The sequence below is a fragment of the Chanos chanos genome, chromosome 6 (assembly GCF_902362185.1).
Source record: "Chanos chanos chromosome 6, fChaCha1.1, whole genome shotgun sequence".
Lineage (NCBI taxonomy): Eukaryota > Metazoa > Chordata > Actinopteri > Gonorynchiformes > Chanidae > Chanos > Chanos chanos.
The window spans coordinates 47854558-47877057 of record NC_044500.1 but is presented as its reverse complement, the minus strand read 5'-3'; the positions used below and the strand labels follow the sequence as shown (position 1 = coordinate 47877057).

At 45.8% G+C, this 22500-nt stretch overlaps 1 protein-coding gene across 1 annotated transcript in view; it reads left to right on the top strand.

Annotated features, from left to right (window-relative positions):
* The window catches only part of slc38a3b (solute carrier family 38 member 3b), a 29838-nt gene that overhangs the window by 449 nt on the left and 6889 nt on the right, over positions 1-22500 (top strand). Inside the window, exons 2-8 of the mRNA XM_030776555.1 lie at positions 10885-11089; positions 12406-12426; positions 12547-12631; positions 12891-13006; positions 18805-18878; positions 19192-19284; positions 20583-20664. Coding sequence (XP_030632415.1) covers positions 10986-11089; positions 12406-12426; positions 12547-12631; positions 12891-13006; positions 18805-18878; positions 19192-19284; positions 20583-20664 — 575 coding nt within the window. The 5' untranslated portion in view covers positions 10885-10985. The remainder of the gene's footprint in view (positions 1-10884; positions 11090-12405; positions 12427-12546; positions 12632-12890; positions 13007-18804; positions 18879-19191; positions 19285-20582; positions 20665-22500) is intronic.

Sequence of the window (22500 nt, the reverse complement as noted above, 5' to 3'; positions counted from 1 at the left end):
AACAACTAAATATAAACGATTATTTTTCGTTTGGATCGCGCACCTGGTTGACTGGTCGACTCTTTCTATGTTTATACCTGATTAAGGCAGGTTGAGATAATCTTGACATTTAGGTTTACTAAAGGTTTGGCTTGGCTCCCAGAGCGCAACTCTGTTACAACACCAAGCTGTTCCAGTAAACGGCCGAGCAACGTTTTCATTTACGCGTGTAACATACCGCATTATATCAATTAACCTGAGCGACATTCTCGAAAAATAAAGCAAATCCTGTGCTATTTTTTTAATTATTATTTTGCGGTAGTCTTCAGTGTCCACAGTATAAGACTGAAGTCCTTCACTCCAGCTTTACTATCTCTTATTTGGTGTGGACATTGTCGTTTTTCCTCATTCAGTGAGCGCAGTCAGCGGACATATGCTATTCTCTTCACCTTATTCTAACAAGAAGACGTCCAACCACGTGGATAGCCCTATCGCTTCCAGTCACAGGGGCTGTTTCCTCCAGTCGAATAATCAGTTTTGTCTTAAATCGGAGACAAACTCGGGTGAAGGAAACAGGTATAGCCATGATCGAAGTGCATATTTTATTTAAATCAATTCCTGGGTTGAGTATCCTGAAATGGGTATGCGTGTGTGCGCGCGCGTGCGTGAAATCCTTCGTTGAGTCTCCGCGAAGCGACGCTCGTACGATGGGGTTCGTCTACGAACTAGGCAAAAGTTTGACGTAAGAGTTTAAAAGGAGCGCTGTTATAATAATCATTATAAAATCATATGTTGACCTGATTCTTTACAGATCCTGTAATACAATAAGTGTGTAAAACTCCTGTCTGTGGTATCATACAGTGGCAACTTTTTAAAATTCCAAGCATACGCGTATGTATTTGGTAATTTGTGTAACAGCTGCATTTGACCTGCGAGGAAACTGCAGGTCAAATGCAAAACGCTACTGTACGAAACGTTTTGGTATACTTATATTCATGTTTGCCAGTTTTAAAGCGCCGAACATTATTACAGCGTTGTCGCAAATTGTGACTGCGTCGTTTTTAAGTATTTGCAACAAAGCCTCATTCATGGTAAATAATCAAGCGCACCCGAATTTCACCATTTTGCTAAAGGTATTACGGTGTACATTCTTTCGATAGTTCAGTTCAATTCTGCCAAAAATAACCACTGATAAATGAGCAAATTTCAGGCACTTAAAAAAATCTGATTCAATTTCGAGCTCTTTTGTTTCAGCCAATTAGGCATTTCTCATTTATGCTCAAAACAGACGTTGACTGATGCCATGACTGGATTTATTGAAGGTAGGAAGAGATCATAAGAGTTAAACTCAGTTAAAACGGAGACACTTAAACAGAACAGCTTTACTGTTAGAGCTGACAGAGTACATTAGTCTACAGATGCTTAATTCAGAGTGTGAATTATACAGTGACAATCGGGGGGGGGGGGTAAAGTTTTTCTCCAGGGCTATATAGTATAGGATATATAAATGTTTCGACCCCCTTATCCCCCCCCCCCCCCCCCCCCCCCCTGTAATTCGCACCCTGGCTTAATGACTCCGTTGTGTGAGAGTATGTGTGTGTGAGACTGTGTGTGTGTTTGTGTATACTCCCTCCTCTGGATCATGGGTAAACTGCATGCTTGGTCCAGAAAGAGTGTTGAGTCATCCAGATGTTCATGCCAACAGGGTGAACTTGCTCAGAATTGTTTGGTGTGGGCAGCGGCTACTCTTACTGGAGAGACGGGATAGGCTGGCACAATGAATGCGGAGCTGTCCTTCAGATCACAGCACGCCCACTATAGACACACACACACACACACCCACCCACCCACCCACATACACAAAACACACACCCCCACGCACAGAGACAAACATACCTCGTATGATAGAAGCTGGGGGACTCTCCATTGACTTCTGTCGTAACAGAAGTAGATAATAACATGCTAAACCTAACCAGAGCACCATCACACTTTTAGTATTACAAAAAGGCCTCAGTACAGTTTATACAAAGAAACACCTATGCAATGGTTTTTATTAGTGGTGACAATGATTTTGACCCCAATTTGTCACACACACACACACACACACACACTCACACACACACACACACACACAGACACACACACACACACATCCACAACACGGCCTCTAAACCTCTTAATGCTTTATACTCCTAGTGCAACTGCCTGTCAGCCCAGAGAGGGACATTCATCATCATCAGATTGTTTCATTGTTTACAAGTCACGTAAATGAATTTTCTTTTTTTCCCCCTCTGATTGGATTTGTAGGGCAGCAATCTAATATTACCTGAATTTTCCTCGAACAGAGTTTACAACCCAAAAAGAAACAACGCTACAGCAAACAATCGAATAGCGAACGCTGTAGAATTCCTGATTTTGCTTTTGATTTCCTGACAAGATGTCACTAATGTATGTCACTCGCATGCTCCACAGTAAGGAGCGACCAACTCCACTAAACATTCAGTTTTCACGCCCTCCCCTCCAGCAGTGCCCTTTTAAAAAAACAATATGGATGCCTCCCAGTACAGGTGCCTCCCAGTACAGGTGGCCTCAGGTTCAGTGTTTGGATGCCCGGTGAGACCACACCAGGTCTGTTAAAACATGCGAAATGCTCTGGAATTTCATGCCAGGAGATCGGGGAATTTGGGGCATGACATCAGCATTGTCCCGTGCCAGCCAGAGGCGGGGCCTGAAGCCCGGACTTTGCCCTGGATGTAAACAACAATAGACGCCAGAGGTCAGAGGTCGGGGGGGTGTTGTCCGATAAGCGGTCATCCACCAGACCAGGGAGGAGGAGCAAGCGTCGGATTGGTCGGTGGGCTTACAATCTCAGCCTCATGAGAGTATGAGAGAGCAAGAGCTATTCGAACCATTCAGGAGAAAATAGCCAGCAACTGGCCCCCATGATTCCCTGAGCTGATCCATATCCAAGGCTTGGTTTGATTTTATGCGACTGTCTCAACCTGCCCCTGTCATGTGACTTCCTCATCTTTATCTTAAACACTCATGGAACCAGGACCCTGTGACCCTGTTCCTCTTTATTTTCAACAGTGTGTGTGTATGTGCGTGTGTGTTCTTTTTTTTATTTTTTTCATATGCTAGGAGTGCCATCAAAGCCTTCAACCGACAAAATGTAACCTTCCGGAGGTCTGTGAGTGTACAAAAATAACTGCATCTACTGTTGCGACGTCAAAGTAGGTTATACGCAGGTGCTTTTCCAGTGAACTTCAGGAACTTTTTCAGGTACTAAAGAGTTCTAGAACTATCTAGAACAGGAGCTACAGAGTCCCCAGACGCTTTCCTGCTGCACTGCAAAAGCGGTGCAGACCATGTAAGTGCAGTACTGTGGTGTGCCACCGCGCCGTTGTGACAGTTCATGATTCTGAGGTCGTAACAGGAAGTCGTTAACGTGAAAAGGGGAGCCGCCAGTCATTCCTGCGCATGCAGGCCTTCACCTCACATGACTCTCCGCTACCCCCCCCCCCCCTCCCGGTCTGTTGGAGAGAAAAGAGAAAATGCTCTCTGTCCTTCTCTGAGTGGATCACAGACATGTTCAGCCAGTGTAGCGACAGATCGCTAAATGCTCTCCTGTCTGAGGGACGATTAAACCCATTCCCTCCTCATCACAGCGCAGACGGATGCGGCTCTTATCTCTGGAAGGAGACCTCAAAAGCTCTCAGAAACGCAATAGGATTTATCACTCATGTCCTTTTGGGGGCTTGTTTCAACTGTATTTAAAAAAGTTTATTCTAAAAGATCCTCTTTTTGAAACCATATACTAAGAACCGTTGAAGCCTAACTTATCACCACATTATGTCATGTAATTTAAAAGACTCACAGATACAGTCAGTGCAGACTCAGTCTTATCACCGGACCTGTAATCCCAAACTCTGTGCTGTGCTGTTCTGAGGTCAGTGGTTTCCTTGTGATTGTCAAACTGAACAATGTAAAAATAGCTGTCATTCTGTCTTTTAGCGGTGAGTGGTAATGAGTTGTGGTTGACGCAGATGGTGTGTCACGCCCGTGGAAAACAGGCCAGCGCAGGAAGGTATGTTAAGTGGCCAGTCAGTAGTATGTGTAGCTGACACGGTTTCCATGCACAGTGTAGGTATGGACGCTATGCCTGTTTACCGCGAGCACACCGCGCACAGAGGGTCTGCCAGGCTCAGTGTAAAAGGGCAGAAGTTTATCACGTCAGCTTATGGCCATATGTCAATCAGAATCTGCTGAAAAGGGAAAGCCTGGGCCAAACCTGTTTTTTTTTTTCTATTCTTTTTACATTTTTCCACGAGAAGAAACAGAAGGTCCTCAGGCTGTGTTACTGTGTCTCATCAGTAGTAGGTTAGCTCTTAATGAATTCGCTTACGCTAGTGACTAGTCACAACACACGTCATATCCTCTTAAGTTAAATTCCGCTTCCTCTGCTTTCATACTAATGGTGACACAAACTCTGGGCTTTTTGTTTAAAACTTACTGCACTTCACTCAGTCTACACAAGTGACACAACTCATATTAGTTTGGCCTAAAATCTGACATCAGTTCTAATATCCGCGGTTAGCCACCGCGCCGAATCAGTGGATGGAATCAAGCCATTTTTGTTCTGACGCGTTCTGTCTGTCCGCAGTTTAAACGAATTCAGTTTGATCAGACTTATTCTCCCTGGGGCTTCCCTCAGGGTTTATCCTGTTGGCCATCTGCCCTTTTCTCAAACCACCGGATCAATACCCCACAAAGAAGCGAGAAGGTCATTCCGAATATTCATGACCCCTGTGACCAAAACACCACGGGCTGCGTTCCTCCCTCCTCAAATCATGCCATACGTTGCGTTTCTTCACGGCTGATTTGTTTGTACTACGATGGTGTTGCTGTTAGCTGATGCATGTTTTAGGGTAGTCTGTCTGTCACTGTTGGCTGTAGTGTTTCACAGTGGCCACACGGCAGTGAAACAGGTCTGTTAACTTCAGCGCGGCTTCAGTTACAGCTGTCAGACTCATTTGCTGATGGCTTGATGGCCGTGTGCAGACAACTTTAGCACTGCCCTGGTTGATACGCTAACGGGCTTAGCTGCTGCTCTCTGTTCTTTTTTTTGCCACTAGCGTGGCGACATTACCGTTTGTTTCAGCTGGGTTTATTTTGAGGTATGTTTGAGATTTCTCTATTACATAACATTGTCATCCTATATGAAAGTGATGCGAGGCACGAATACCAGCCCTCTGCCCAGCACCGTGTATACATTCTCCGACCGCGGCGTTTTAAGAAGAGGTTCTCGATTTCTGTATGACAAATCTTGTTTCTTTTACAACTGCGCAGAAGGTGAGGAATATGATTGGGGAAGAAAGGCAGGCTTAACGCAAACCCCCCCCCCCCCCCGAACAATGACGATTCAGAAAGTAGATGTTTTCACTTTTAGTTTCTGAACAGGTATCGGGGTCGTTTCACAAAAATCGATAGACTACACGGGTGCAGACAAAATCGCTGTCTCTCTAAAGCAGGAGATGAGCATTCAACCCAAGCACAGCCAGTTGTGGTAAGTATCTCTGTCAGTTCTGTGCTGTCAGAATAAGTCTTTGCCTATCACATAGGGATTGCTATCACGCCAGTCTTCTAGGAAATCTCACTGTCTTGCCTCACAGTGACAGTGTAAGGGTAAGTATTGACTTTCTCATCTCTGGCTCAGCATGACTGGTAACCCAGGCCTCTATTTGTAGAACTGACCAGAGAGGAAGCAGTCTGGACATCACTGGGCAGCGGGAGTAGTAACGCATGGTTTGAATTCTGTCTTTTTGCCATCTCAGATATACAGATGATTTCTTTCAAACGAATGTCGTATTTACAGAAGCGACCCGCTTGGGTAAGCACGGGCTGGCGGGGTTTTTTTTAGCTCCTTGAAAGACGTCCAGAAACACCTGTTGTGTTGCGTTGGACCTGTTAACGCTGCCTGGTTCTGCATGGCCATCAATAAGAGGCGGCCATTCAGCCGGCCCATCATCTGCCCACGATACATTACTCTTCTGGCTTTGCCCCAAAGCAAGGGACTGTCATTTTCACTCTTCAAAACACTCTTCACAAAAACCAAAGAAACCCCCAAACAAGTAAGGGTTTAATTTTGATCGTCTTGTTTTCAGCCCAGCGGGGGAAAGGGCACTCTGACATCCCATTAAGCGAGGCCATAGTTTAAACACAGATAAAGTAACGTCGGTGACACTGTGATGAAGTAAGTACACTTTTCAAGCAGTGCATTCTGGGTAACATGGCTTCTTTGCCGATTTTTTTTTGGAAAATATTCTGATTTATTATTCAGGTCAGGCCATATTGATCATAAAAGGCTCCCTGACTGTCGGTCAGATCCACGGACCATGTGATAGTAAGCATGCCGAGACACCCACACCCCCTTGCTTGCTCTGAGACGCTGCACGTAACTGACTTAGATTCCCTCCGTGGCCGTATCTGTGTGGGCTCTTCGTTAAGTCCCTGGGAAACTCTTCAGAGCACACATGTCCTTGATGCACGGAGCCGCTGTTGAAAAATAGTGTTTACACCAGAGCACCCGAAGAGCTTTTTGGCAGTGGTCCCAAACCTGGCAGCCGGCGCCAAGTTTGTCTTCCTGTTGCCGTTGGCACAGGAGCGGAGAGGGTTTGTTTTATTGGCAGATGGGCTTTGTAAGTTTGGCAAATGGACTGTGTCCAGCCCTTTAGTGCAAACAAAGGCTGAATCCAGAGCCATCACATTCGGACTTAGAGACGTAGAGAGAGTTTTTCCACCTGCTGAGAGGCTGTGTTTGAAATGAGCGCGGGTAGTCCCAAAGTAATGTCATTGTGTACTTGTCCGTTGTAAGTTGAAGGTCTTGTGATGTTGTGGATTTTGTTATAGGGTACAGTTGGTGTAAGTTGAGCCGTCAGAATAGTCCGAAGTGTTAAGCACAGTATGCTTAGGGAAGCGATTCAGAGAAATGAGCTGTTTTAGTTCACAGTGAATTAAAGAAGCAGATACAGCTGATGCACCTGTTGATCTTAATCAAGTAACTGCTGATCCGGCCCATTACCCTTTATGGATGTCACATAAATTTCATTTCGCCAGGTAACCAAATGAACAATGTGGCACACTGTTTGCACTGTGGCCCGTCCTTGAGCCCAGGTCTGCGAGACAGGCAGTGCAGGGGTATAGAGTTATTTAACAGAGCCAGAGGAGAGAGCTGAGAGCTAAGCGGGCCAGCCCGTAGATAGGCCACTTAAATAAAACCAGGTGTCTGATTGGCTGTAAGAGAACATACATGACCAGACCTGGCTGACAGCCAGGACAGTTCACCACAGCCAGCTGCTCAGAAACATGACTGGGCACATTAAATGCCCCGTCTGTCCTCCAGGGGGTGACGTCTGAAACACATTTGAGAGGTTTGTGTCTTTGTGCTGTGGAGAGATCTGATAGTGGTAGTGATATTTAGTAAGTGATCCAAGAGTTGGAGTCTCGGAGTCCTTCAAACGCGAAAGAGACTGAGTGTGAAGAGGAGACAGAGACGCCCTAAAGAGGAGAGTTAGCAGGATTTTGGGAAGAGTGCCCATATTTTGTGCGTTTCCTGACCTCTAGGAAGAGATTGTTGGAGATTGATTGGGTATTTCGTCTCATAGCTCATCTGTGTGAAAGGGCGCGCTTTCAACAACGCTGCATGCTGTCGCAGAAGGAAACTCAGAGAGTCAAGATGAGAACCCAAGCTGGTATCAAATGAACCCGTCACAGAGGGGAAAACTGTGGTTTACGCTCGCCCTGATTCAGTCTGGCAATATGCTGGAGCTGCATCACTCACCTCATCAGATTAAATCAACTTTATTTACACTCAGATCACTGCTGGTCACTCACTTCACATCCAGATGTGTAGTTTGCAGTTTAAAGCGTGCGTTGATCGCTTTTAACTGATAAGTTAATTGGCTTTCACATCGCCTTTTGTTCATGGCTGGCCGGTTAGCCAGTGATCCAGAGCCACAGGTGGAACCAGGAGGTCTCAGGTGTTGACAGATTGACCAATGAGGAATGACCTTAAGCAGAAAACCTCCTCTCCATGCCAAACCTTGGCATTTTCTCTCTCATATAAATAGCAGGGAAAGCCAACATTTGCACCTGCTGACATAGCACAAACACGGGAACCCGATGGCAATTCTGCAGAACCTAAAGGACGTCCATCCAGCCCACAAAGCTTGACGCAGGCCCCTACCTTCACGGGCTGATACCCGATAAATCCGTGATATTTATGGTGGAGATGTTTTATAAAGTGAAGGTCAGATTAGAGTCCCAGCGGCCAATATTAGCGCTGTTTGCGCTGTGTATTTTTAACCCGCGTAAACACGTGCAGTCTCCACACGTATCTCCGTGTTTTAATCGACTTCACCCCGACGCCGCCAGTTCTTCATTGCGGCTTGTTCAAATAGATTCTCGAAAGCGACGTGTGTTAAGCTGACTTTTTTGACACAATACTTGGTCTGAGATGTTGGTTTCCTGTTTGAGAATACCTGTCCCTTCAGGTATCATAGCTGTTTTCCTATGGCCACTCTGTTTCTATGGGAATTTACCAGACGTGGTAAAGAGGCTGTGTAGACACACAATGTGACGCTTATGTAATGTGTGTTTTCTCTTTCTGAGGGGCAAGAGTTGTGCCTTGAGGAAACCGACAGCCCTGTTGGTGCGTAATCTCTTTCGTAAATTCTAGACATAGATATAGACCAGAAAATCTGACATCAAACCAGTTCAGATGTGTTCTTTGTGTAATGAACGGGCCATTCTCCACGACAGTTCCAGCATTTCTGTCTTTCTGTGGAGTGCGTTCTGTCTTAAAGTCGCTTTGACCCTGAACTGACCTTCTGCGTTTGCCAAGAGAGGGGTCAGCCCGTGACTTGCTGTACCCAAAGTTATGGTCACAGAGCCGCAGCTAAAATTATCAACACAAAAATACATGAAAACCAATCCCCCTGCCATCTTCAGTAACCTAGGACTGAACTTCAAACAGTCTGTGTAGACTTTCAGCATCCAGACAGTTGAAATATAAACAGTGCGGAATCTTAAAACGTTGAGGACCTCCGTCAGTCTGAATGTCACCGCTTTTTTTTCTTTTTTTTCTCCTTTCTTTTATTTTTCTTTCACTTTTTTTCCATTCAAATGATCCATCTCACCAAGTCGTAACTGTGTTCTCTCAGAGTACAGCAGTGGTGTAGTCTGATGTTTACAGCTCCACCACAGAGATCAGATGTTACGGTATCTGAGACCTCTACAGGCTAGGAGTGGTCTGAGAACTGTTGGCTTGGCCTGTCGTCTTGGTCTTGAGTTTCTGTGATTACATGTGTGATTATGAAGTAGCTCTGTGAAATCCCCAGGGAAGTGTATTCCAGATTAGATGCTGAGATAATCAGGTGTTAACCATGTCGGTGGTGTTGAGAAATCTTGAGGGATCTGCCAGCCAAACAGTTTATTCAGTGTATCTGTAGAACCTCCATGTCTGTTACGTTGAAAACGACGATTCAAACTTGCCTTGCAAAGGAGGTTGAGCTCCCCTTTTTGGAGGCTTGGTTACTCCCAAGCTTTCTTCCAGTCTGAAAAATGGACTATGTCCACCCAGGGGACTGAGTAATCTCACTTTGTGAACTGTACTGCGGTGACTGACTGATCAACTGATGTTCTACCCAACTCCCAGTCTGCCATAGTGGACTTTACTGGGGTTTACTTAGACCCGCTGACTAAGAGAACCAGTCTGGCAAGAAAAAGAAAAACATTTGGAAGAGACTGAGGGTGAAGAATACCAAAGCTTTCAGATGATAACTGTTTCTGTTGAAAAGTTGGTTGTGTCACATGCAAGCATTCAAAACTTGCAAGAAAACATCTTTTGCCTTTTGTGTGGAATTTTAAGTGACTTTTTGAGTTCTGTGTGCATCAGTCCATTTTGAGAAAATTCAGGGTATAGCCTGATGAGTATTGTTGTTACATAGGAATGACAGATAACGTTGTTGGGCGCCAACTGGAGAAGAGACTTTTTACCGTGCAATGTGTGGACTAATAAATGTTTCAGTGATTCTGAGTTTAAACATTGCACAGACTCTCCCCATGTCACCCTGTTCTCTCTCTCTCTCGCTTTCTGACCTTTTCTATCACTTTTCACCCGGTCCTCGACCCTTTCTGTCACTCTCATTCACCCTCTCTGTCCCTATCCCCCTGGATCCTCAGTGCTCTCTTTTATGGCCCAAGCCTCTCTGTGTTCAAGACCAGCGCACACCAAGGCAAATTAACACTCCCCAAATTCCAAGGAGTGTCTCCTCCGCTCAGGCAGAAACGCCCCCAAAAGGATAGCAGCAACCCCATCTGCAAATCAGATAAAATGCCAGACTTCCTGCTATCCTACAATTCAGCTTTCGGTTCAGAGTATTATTAGAATATTATTATTGTACTCGAAGAGTATTATGGTATTTGCTGCTTTAATGCTATTATTTAAAATATGTTAAGGCTGATGAAGTTATTTTGAATAATTTCTAGGTTCAGTGTTCAGAGTGTTCTATAAATAGAGTTTTTCAGAATAACTGTTATTTCACTGGGTTCAGATTCTGAAATCAGGTTATGGTCACCGCTAAGTGGTATTAGTATTAAGTCTAATATTCACAGTGAACCATCAACCAGAATTTCCCTGTACCACTGGCACGACAGAGTATTATTTTGATAAATGTACTTATGTATGCTGAAGCAAAACACAAATTCAACATCCACTCACATGTACATACACACAACTGGTCACAACCACACACACACACACACACACACACACCTACTCAGATTCTTGCTCTCCTGAGGACTAAAGTGTTCTTGCGTGTGTTTTTTTCTGTTATTACTCCACAGGATTGAGGACTTCATACCCTGTTCCTGCGTGAACACTCACACACACACACACACACACACACACACAAAAACGTACTTCAGGGATACGAGGACCTTTCATCATGGAGTCCGCTCCGGCAGAGATGAACACGCTTCCGAACGGGAAGGCTCCTGAGCTGGGAGAGGACATGTGTGTGCAGATGAGGACGCTGCTGGAGGATGATCAGTAAGCACTCTCCCCTTTCACTACACTGTCAGGATCTGACACCGACAGCTCACCGATTCTTTCACTACACTGTCAGGATCTGACACCAACAGCTCACAGATTCTTTCACTACACTGTCAGGATCTGACACCGACAACTCACAGATTCTTTTACTACACTGTCAGGATCTGACACCGACAACTCACAGATTCTTTCACTACACTGTCAGGATCTGACACTGACAGCTCACAGATTCTTTTATTACACTGTTAGGATCTGACACCGACAGCTCACAGATTCTTTTACTACACTGTCAGGATCTGACACCGACAGCTCACAGATTCTTTTACTACACTGTCAGGATCTGACACCAACAGCTCACAGATTCTTTCACTACACTGTCAGGATCTGACACCAACAGCTCACAGATTCTTTTATTACACTGTTAGGATCTGACACTGACAACTCACAGATTCTTTTGTTACGCTGTCAGGATCTGACACTGACAACTCACAGATTCTTTTACTACACTGTCAGGATCTGACACTGACAACTCACAGATTCTTTTACTACACTGTCAGGATCTGACACTGACAACTCACAGATTCTTTGGCCAGAGAGAAAACTCTCAGCTCAGTAAAAAACATGAAGTGTTCTCATCTAAACTGATCATTCTAGTAGTCATTCCTTCATTAGGCTCTTGGACTTTAATTGGTTAGTGTGAATTAAACAGTTTGTTTATTTTGGATATTGTTTTGATGGTTTATTTATTTTTTAGCCTCCGTATCCACTTAACTTTGAGCACGACTTCCCAAATCATTCAGACAATCTGATTTAACCTACTGAGTGTCTGAACAGTACGGTGAAATTAATGTTATTGTGAATTTCACCTCTCTAAGCTTTGAGCCTGTGAGACCTGATTGCTGATATGCTGGTTACGATGGGATTCATATTGTCGGGGAGGCATGCTGATCTGCATGGAGACAGTTCAGTGCACTGTTCATAAAACCCACTTTCTCTCTCTCTTTCCACTATTTTCATAGCACTGTGTGACTTTCTCAGAGAGTGCTTGCTTTAAATGACCTATAAAGTAATGCTTGAGTCAGTTAAAAAAAAAAAATCAAATAACCTAAAGATTGTGTGACATAAACAGTCCCTCTGTCTCAAAGGAAGCTCTGGTGTTCTCCCCCACGCTGTGTGTCTGATGGTACAGTCCACTGCTATTGGCAGTGTTTTCATGTTTGTTTATTTCTCTAAGTGCATGTTTGCCTTGTTTTTGTGTCTTCTTCGGTTGCTGGATCGTCACTCTCTCACTCTCTCTCTGCGTGAACACTCAGACATGATACTCCAGCTAGCAGGTATGTTAAAAGCATGTGTGCTCATTTAAAACTAGACTAACACCATTCACACGTACCTACTATCATTGATGTTTTGATTTGTGACAGTGCTCTGATAGTCTAAGCACCTGTGTCCTGCAGATTCGATGATCCTGATGGAAACCTGGCAGAGAGTGTTGAGTTCCTACCCAGTGGGGAGGGCAAGAAGCCACTGCGCTTCACTGATGTGAGTGTGTTTGACGTGACCTTTTCCTTGTGACCTTGGTGCTACAGGATACCACACACATGACCACAACATCCTTCTGGGAACCCACAAAGAATTAATCTCTGTTTCTGTCTCTGTCCTCTCTCCCTCTCTCTCTCTCTCTCCCTCTCCCTATCTCTCTCTCTCCCTTTCTCTCTGTCTCTCTCTCTGCCCCCCCCTCTCCCTCTCTCTCTCTCCCTCTCTGACCCCCCCTCTCTCTATCTCTCTCTCTGTTTATCAGTTTGAGGGGAAGACGTCTTTTGGCATGTCTGTGTTCAACCTGGGGAATGCCATCATGGGCAGTGGCATTTTGGGACTGTCATATGCCATGGCCAACACTGGCATCATCCTGTTTGTGTGAGTCAGCCCCCTCCCTTCCATATCTCTGTATGTGTTCTTATTTACCTGTCTGTCAACAGAGGAACACCCCATGGATGCCCTTTCCTCCACATCTCACACAGCTAACGCTGGCATCACCCCGTGTATTATCCCGTGCTTATCCCTGTGTGAGTCAGGGATATGGATGGATTTCAGTACGTGGTTGTCACAGTTTAAGTGTCGCTTTGTGACATGAATGTGAGAATTGTGACATGAATGTGAAACGGGGACATTTTCATCACCAACCACATTAATATCATACGCATTACTGAATTGCCAACCATCTGAGTCCCTCAGTGAATAATTGGCTGTCGACTGTCATTTTCAGGCTGGTGAAATTAATATGTATGAGCGTGCGGTGCCAGGTTTAGTTTAGACTGTCTCGATATGTATTGTAATTGCTATTCGATATTACCCGGCAGGATAGCGTTTCTGTTCTGTTTCCATGGCGACGTGGTAGTGCGATATAAGTAACGTATTCTACACATGGTGGATGATGCGTCTGGAATTGTTTTGGACGGCGCGGATGAACTGTCATATGGAATGTACAGAAGGTCAGGGTTTTGTCGTTTTATGCCGTTCTGTTTCTGTGCAGGTGTGAAAAGGCTGTTCTAAGAAAAAAGAAAAAGTTGTCCCTATAGTTTAAAGTGTCCTTTAAACAGATTTCAAAAATGATCTCGTAGCCTGCTAACCAGCAGGATACTTTTTATAAGTTATATCTTTCTCAAAACCTGCCATAATAGTAAAATGATTTAGATCAAAGCATTATTGTTCATCTGCCTCGGCTAAGTTGTCACGTGTAAACATAGAGTAGTACAGTTGCTATCCTGCTGTAGTCCCGATCAGTAGTGATTGGTTTCTCGATATAGGCCTTGATAAAATAATTTCAGGGTGGGTGAACTTTCCGATGAAACTGCGTTTATACGCATGAGGTGAACAGAATGGAATTTAATCAGTATTATTTGGTATAGAGTGATTGCGTGCTAAGTATAGACCGAAAAGTTAAGCCTGGCTCTTTCAGTGACTCATCAAGCAGGACTGGTGGGGTCTGGCACTCACGCACGCTCCACCTCTCTGGAATGCTGTTTGTCCATGCCGATGACCTCCTTAACCAAAGAGAGGATCTCAAATTAGATCTTGGCGGGTGGTCGGGGGGTTAGGAGGGAGGAGAATTGGAGGGCGGGGGGGGAGCGGGGGGATGGACCCCTCTGTGATGAGTGTAAATCACCCACTTCGTGATTTCTTTATGCGCCCCCCTCTACGATCTAAGCCCTACCACCTGCATGCTCGGATGCCCTGAAAGGTCATATGGCGGAATGGGCCACGCCCATTCTGCCAAATACACCCAGTATTTTTCCAAGGGTCTTGTCCCCGTCCCTAATATGGACTGCATATCTTGTTTCCTGGTCCCACCCTGTCATCATTTCTGGGGTCCTGATTGGTTGTGGAGAGCTTGGTGAGTGTTAAGGCATCTTCAGGATCCAGTCAGGTTTTTTGGGAAACGGGATCTCCAGGGCTAAGTTTCATGGAAGTCATAGAGTGCTTCAAAGAACGGACTTCCTCGCACGTTTGCCGTCTTCCCGTACCTGTCAGTCACACGAGAGGTGACACGTTCATTCCACATGCTCGTGATTAGGCTCACCGACCACTTTCTCCAGAGCTGGTCTTCACCAAGGCGAAACGGCACAGATATGTAAAATTGTCTGACTGGTGTAACCAACATGAAAGCCAACATGACACGGAGGTCCTGAAGACCTTTTTCTCAGAGCGGTATATTCACCATCGCTACAATGACATGCAGAAACAAGTTTTTTTTACTGAAAACCTGCTTCTTCTGTATGCAGGTTCTTCTGATGAATTTTCGTCTTGTAAGATGCACCCAACAGCTAGTAAGAAAAGAACATACCTGAAAGCCGTCATGACATTTTGAAAGTTCTCAGTGAGTCAAAGCCAAGACGATTGGATGTTCTGCAGTCGGTGGTGGTGATAGATCTGTATGCACGGTAGATTTCCATTGGCTCATCCCACAGTGACCACGCCTCTCGCTGTGTAGGTGTATCAGTTTAGCCACATGTCTCTCAGTGATGGCAAAAGACCATGAATAATAATAATAAATAATGTGAATAATTATCATATTATTACACTGTGTGACAGAGGTATATCCGTGATACGATGGTTCAGGGGGGACATGTAACAGGAGTGAAGTGAAGGGTGATTATTAGACTGTGTGACAGAGGTATATCCGTGATACGATGGTTCAGGGGGGACATGTAACAGGAGTGAAGTGAAGGGTGATTATTAGATTGTGTGACAGAGGTATATCCGTGATACGATGGTACAGGGGGGACGTGTAACAGGAGTGAAGTGGAGGGTGATTATTAGACTGTGTGACAGAGGTATATCTGTGATACGATGGTTCAGGAGGGACGTGTAACAGGAGTGAAGTGAAGGGTGATTATTAGATTGTGTGACAGAGGTATATCTGTGATACGATGGTACAGGGGGATCGTGTAACAGGAGTGAAGTGAAGGGTGATTATTAGATTGTGTGACAGAGGTATATCCGTGATACGATGGTTCAGGAGGGACGTGTAACAGGAGTGAAGTGAAGGGTGATTATTAGATTGTGTGACAGAGGTATATCTGTGATACGATGGTTCAGGAGGGACGTGTAACAGGAGCGAAGTGAAGGGTGATTATTAGATTGTGTGACAGAGGTATATCCGTGATACGATGGTTCAGGAGGGACGTGTAACAGGAGTGAAGTGAAGGGTGATTATTAGATTGTGTGACAGAGGTATATCCGTGATACGATGGTTCAGGGGGGACATGTAACAGGAGTGAAGTGAAGGGTGATTATTAGATTGTGTGACAGAGGTATATCCGTGATACGATGGTACAGGGGGGACATGTAACAGGAGCGAAGTGAAGGGTGATTATTAGATTGTGTGACAGAGGTATATCCGTGATACGATGGTACAGGGGGATCGTGTAACAGGAGTGAAGTGGAGGGTGATCCCAGCTGGGCTCCGAATTCTAGCCTCATCTGAATCACGGTTTAATTATCCATTATCCCCCCAAGTGTTACACACAGACTGAATCAGCTGTCAAGAATGTGCCTTACCGCCATTCCTGACCGGACAGACATTTCCCAAAGCAAAAAACCCAACGGATCCAACAAAACGCTACAGTTACGTCATGTCCTGACGCAGTCGGCCAAACCGAGAATGCCCAAGGCCACTGTGCGCGGTTAATAACGAATGGAGTGTCATTCCCCAGGTCCTGTGTTCTGTCGCTCGGGTTCTCTCCGCCGCAGAGAATGCCCGTCACTCATCCGTGATCAGAGGGCTTGGCACAGGGAATCCAGGGAAAAGCGGCACGCCGACCTTTACGGAATGCTGAGCAGAGACTGTTCCATTCCCTCTGCCCAGAGGTCAGAGGTCAGTGCTTCAGCAGCCCTGGCCCCTCCTTTTGTACGAGGGTGAAATCTCAAAGGAGCACACGAAATGCTTTTTTCCCCCCCTTATGAGGTTAGAACTATGGACTGTAATTTAGTTGAAACAGACTCATTTTTTTTTAGGACATTCACTGTTTTTTTCCCCCTGCTGTTGGCATCAGTTGGAATCAGCGTGTAGCTGATTAACTGACCTGTTTTAATGCAAGTGGGTTCTTTTCTGCTGATATTTACTCAGTGGAGTTCATCTCTCTGAGGAGAATGACATGGCATTAACTCTTCAGGTGGTGTTGGAGTGAGTTGGATGTGGAGTGGAAACTCATTTGAGGTGACAGGTCTGGGGATCAGGAGGGTTTGTCGTTTGAGGTGACAGGTCTGGGGATCAGGAGGGTTTGTCGTTTGAGGTAACAGGTCTGGGGATCTGGAGGGTGTGTCGTTTGAGGTAACAGGTCTGGGGATCTGGAGGGTTTGTCGTTTGAGGTGACAGGTCTGGGGATCAGGAGGGTTTGTCGTTTGAGGTGACAGGTCTGGGGATCTGGAGGGTTTGTTGTTTGAGGTGACAGGTCTGGGGATCTGGAGGGTTTGTCGTTTGAGGTGACAGGTCTGGTGATCAGGAGAGTTTGTCGTTTGAGGTGACAGGTCTGGGGATCAGGAGGGTTTGTCATTTGAGGTGACAGGTCTTGGGATCTGGAGGGTTTGTCGTTTGAGGTGACAGGTCTGGGGATCAGGAGGGTTTGTTGTTTGAGGTGACAGGTCTGGGGATCAGGAGGGTTTGTCGTTTGAGGTGACAGGTCTGGGGATCAGGAGGGTTTGTTGTTTGAGGTGACAGGTCTGGGGATCAGGAGGGTTTGTCGTTTGAGGTGACAGGTCTGGGGATCTGGAGGGTTTGTCGTTTGAGGTGACAGGTCTGGGGATCAGGAGGGTTTGTCGTTTGAGGTGACAGGTCTGGGGATCTGGAGGGTTTGTCGTTTGAGGTGACAGGTCTGGGGATCTGGAGGGTTCGTCGTTTGAGGTGACAGGTCTGGGGATCTGGAGGGTTTGTCTTTTGAGGTGACAGGTCTGGGGATCAGGAGGGTTTGTCGTTTGAGGTGACAGGTCTGGGGATCTGGAGGGTTTGTCGTTTGAGGTAACAGGTCTGGGGATCTGGAGGGTTTGTCGTTTGAGGTAACAGGTCTGGGGATCTGGAGGGTGTGTCGTTTGAGGTGACAGGTCTGGGGATCTGGAGGGTTTGTCGTTTGAGGTGACAGGTCTGGGGATCAGGAGGGTTTGTTGTTTGAGGTGACAGGTCTGTGTTGTACTCCTCCTCTACTGCTTCATGGGCAGATCTGATTTGCAGAATGGGGGGGAGAAGATTGGCTGGACTCTTGCATTTTTCTGATGAGTCAGAGTCAAGACTTTTAGGTCATATTGTTTTTTTTTTTTGGTTTTTTTTAAGAGGAGACCTGATATGTCGGTCTGGGGAAACATTTTCCTTCAGACCAGTCTGAGATTCACATACCAGAGCTCTGCAGACACACAAACACAGCAGTGTATTAAGCTAATGTGTGTGTGTGTGTCTGCGCCCAATACTCACACAGTAGTGTAACTGTGGTGATTTTGAGTTGGGTTGAGTTGGACATGTGTAACCGTGGTGATTCTGAGTTGGGTTGAGTCTGACGTGTATCCTTGGTGATTCTGAGTTGGGTTGAGTCTGACATATGTATCCGTGGTGATTCTGAGTTGGGTTGAGTTGGACATGTGTAACCGTGGTGATTCTGAGTTGGGTTGAGTTGGACGTGTGTAACCGTGGTGATTCTGAGCTGGTTTGAGTTGGACATGTGTAACCATGGTGATTCTGAGTTGGGTTGAGTCTGACATATGTATCCGTGGTGATTCTGAGTTGGGTTGGGTTGGACGTGTATAGCCATGGTGATTCTGAGTTGGGTTGAGCTGGACGTGTGTAACCGTGGTGATTCTGAGTTGGGTTGAGTTGGACGTGTGTAACCGAGGTGATTCTGAGTTGGGTTGAGTTGGACGTGTGTAACCGTGGTGATTCTGAGTTGGGTTGAGTTGGACGTGTGTAACCGTGGTGATTCTGAGTTGGGTTGAGTCTGACATATGTATCCGTGGTGATTCTGAGTTGGGTTGAGTTGGACATGTGTAACCGTGGTGATTCTGAGTTGGGTTGAGTTGGACATGTGTAACCGTGGTGATTCTGAGTTGAGTTGAGTTGGACGTGTGTAACCGTGGTGATTCTGAGCTGGTTTGAGTTGGACATGTGTAACCGTGGTGATTCTGAGCTGGTTTGAGTTGGACATGTGTAACCATGGTGATTTTGTTTACAGATTCCTCCTCACGGCTGTAGCTCTTCTCTCTTCCTATTCCATTCACCTGCTGCTCAAATCCTCTGGCATTGTGGGTAAGCTACAGATATACCTTTTCATGTTTTAACACTGCAGTGTCTGCAGTGTCTTACTGTGAGATCATTATGAATGCCCAGAAACCACGTGTAAACAGAACATCCGCTACTGTGGACTGAAAATAAAGTGTGTGAGAAAATGAAAGACATTTAAGCACATACACACACACACACACACACACAACAATACAGTTGAGCTGTGTGTGTATTTGTGTGTTTATATACGTGTATATTTGTGCCTTTTGTTAGTACTGACCAGTAGTTAATACATATTATTCGACATGGAGATCACTGAGTGACTGTTTCATTCCAGGGATCAGGTCGTATGAGCAGCTGGGCTTCAGAGCTTTCGGAATGTCGGGCAAGATGGCCGCCGGAATTGCCATCTCACTGCAGAACTTTGGAGGTGAGGGAACGGACGCTGCCACACCTTTCTTCTGTTTCCTATTCGTCAATGACCCCGTCACGCTTCTCTTCTGTCTGTCTCCCATTGGTTAATCTCTCTGTCCCTCTTACCTTCTGTCGGTTTCCCATTGGTCAATCTCTCTTGTCACACTTACCTTCTGTATGTTTCCCATTGGTTAATGACTCCAGCTCCTTCCCGCTCTTAGTTTTTCTTCGTTTTTATCGTCGCCTCTTCTCCCGTTTGTTCTCTCACCCGGCTTTCCTCACACCCCACTCACACACTTTTACTCCTGTCTTATACTACCCTCTTAATTCCCCTTTGTCTGTCCCACACACACACACACACACACATACCCCACTCACACACTTTTACTCCTCTCTTATACTACCCTCTTAATTCCCCTTTGTCTGTCCCACACACACACACACACACACACACATATTCTCCCTCTCTCTCTCTCTCTCTCTCTCACACACACACACATTCTCCCTCTCTCTCTCTCTCTCTCTCTCTCTCTCACACATGCACACACACACATTCTCTCTCTCTCTCTCTCTCTCTCTCTCTCACACACACACACACACACACACACACTGCACACACACACACACTGCACACACACACACGCTGCACATAGGTGCACACAGGTGCACACAGACACAGTCACACACGTGCACACACACACACACACACACACCTGATGTACACAGTCTGTACTGTAGGACAGTGGTTCTCAATCCTGCTCCTGGGGGACTCCTGCTCTGCAGATCTTCTGTCTATCCTTGCTCTGAACACACCTGATTAGTGTGATTAACATGCTCATGATTAAGACAGGTGTGCTCAGCCAGTCAAAAGTGCCATTGATGAGTTCTGTTATTTAGGTAGGGCAGGGAAAGATGGAAATCGTGCAGGGCAGAGGCCCCCCCAGGAGCAGGATTGAGAAACACTGCTGTAGGAGAAAAAAAAAACATTTAATACTGAGTTTAAAGACATTTAATATTTAAAACATTTAAAATGTAATATGTTTGGGATAATGCAAAAACATTTAATACTGCGCTACTGTGGTCATTTTGTTCAATTCAGAACCATTTGTTGAATTATTTTGTTTTGTTTTGTTTTTATCTTAGGCTGTGTCACTGTTTAAAAACAGTGGATCTGTTTGTTTTGTGGAGGGAGGCGATCGATAAGTTCTTTAAAGTGTGGCTTGATAAACGTTGTCCACGCGCTTTTCAGACGGATGAGTCAACAAATGTGTGTTTTTGAAGCAATCGACTGTGTCCCTGTTTCCTGTCTCACAGCCATGTCCAGTTACATGTACATCGTCAAATCGGAGCTGCCGCTGGTCATCCAGGCTTTCCTGAAAGCCGACGTGAACTCCGGGTAAGACCTCATCCACGGACTCACGTTACACCCATCCACAGACAGAGACTTTTGTAAAGGACCATGAACCGGAAAAGTCAGGGTAATGGAAAACACATTTTGTAATGGACTGTGAATGGGAAAAGTCAGGGTAATGGAAAAAAACATTTTGTAATGGACTGTGAATGGGAAAAGTCGGGGTAATGGAAAAGCACATTTTGTAATGGACTGTGAATGGGAAAAGTCAGGGTAATGGAAAAAAACATTTTGTAATGGACTGTGAATGGGAAAAGTTGGGAAAAGTCGGGATAACGGGAGAACGGTTTGAGGGCGCTGTGTGCGTCTGCGTCTGCGTACTGCCTGCTCTGTGACATCACTCGTTAAAACTTTGTGTCAGAGATGTGGATGCAAGGAGACAGCCCCCCCTGGGCAGGATTATCATAGCAGGAATGTTGTAGCAAGGAAGTGTCGATAGCAGGAGAGTTGGACCCTGACATTCTTACTCCAGCATTACGGGTTTATTTCAGAGACAGAGAATGTAAACCAGGTCTGATGGGAGCAGTGTTCTGTTCAGACACTAGGAAAATGTCACGTATGCACCATGTCAATGTCTGTGTGGGCTGATTTAAAGAAATGCTTTTGTGCTCTTCACTCGACTGTGGCATTCACCACAAAAGTGCAAGATGACAACATTAAGTCAGACATATGTCAAAGCAGCCAAAGACACAGAGAGGCTTATTTGAGCATAACATGGGACTGTTGTGGGCCATTACAGTTGACATAATGAAGTTGAGGAGGGACTTAAACCCTCTCTCTCGCTCTGTGATTGGTCGGATGGGAGAGAGGCGGGTTGCTATTGTCTCATACCCACCACGACGTTGTTCCTCGCCCGGTAGGGACGAGTTGCCCAAACAACTGTTGCCGTAGCGACGATTATGACTGGGACGTGGCGGTCGATGTCATACGTGCCCCCCCCGCCCCCACGCTCCCGGAGTCTAAAAACAAACCCAGGGACAGGTGGATGAGCATTCATCCACTCTCTGTCTGTGTGCCCAGAGCCGTCTTTTGTCTCTCCTTATCTGAACATCACCCCCCGCATGCCGGTGTGGGTCTGGCAGCAGGCCTGAGGTCCAAACCTGAGGTCCAAACCTGAGTCAGCAGTGGTACTGTAAGCAGGCACAGCTGGCCTTTGGACAGGGTCACTGACATGGGCCGGGGGAGGGGTGTGTGTGTGTGTGTGTGTGTGTGTGTCTGTGTGTGTGTGTGTTCACCGTTAACATGCCTCATTGACCTGAGTGTTCTCAGGGGTTACTTTAACTGTGACTCGAGTTCTTTCCCGTAAAGAGGTATATTTGACTGGAAGTGTGGCAGTTTGGTACTTTACACAACGCTGGCATGAGTTCAGCATTAACCATTTACAGCTTTTCTGTTTTAGACCCGGAGAGGAGTTCCGTGTGGGTATATCTGACGTATGGCTATACGTCTGTCATAGTTAGCTCCCCACACACAGACAGAGGGTGCACAACCTTCCATTCCTCAGAAAAAGACGGAGAGAATTTTAGCGGAGTTTAGACTAAGAATAGCATTTCTTAGTCACAGATCTGCTCCTCTGTGTCAGAGCCAGGTGGTAAAAACTTCTGATTGATGAATGTGTTTCTGTGTAAGTGTATATGTGTTTATGAATAGTTGTGCGTGTGTATCGTGTGTGAGTATTTATGTAAAGCTGTCTCTGTGTGCTTGTGTGTGTGTGTGTGTGTGTGTGTGTGTGGCCCTTTGGGAGGGTCACCCAAGGTGGCCTAGATGCTAACCTCACTAAATTTGAGAGTCATCTGCCACACTGCTCTGCCTCCCATGTAG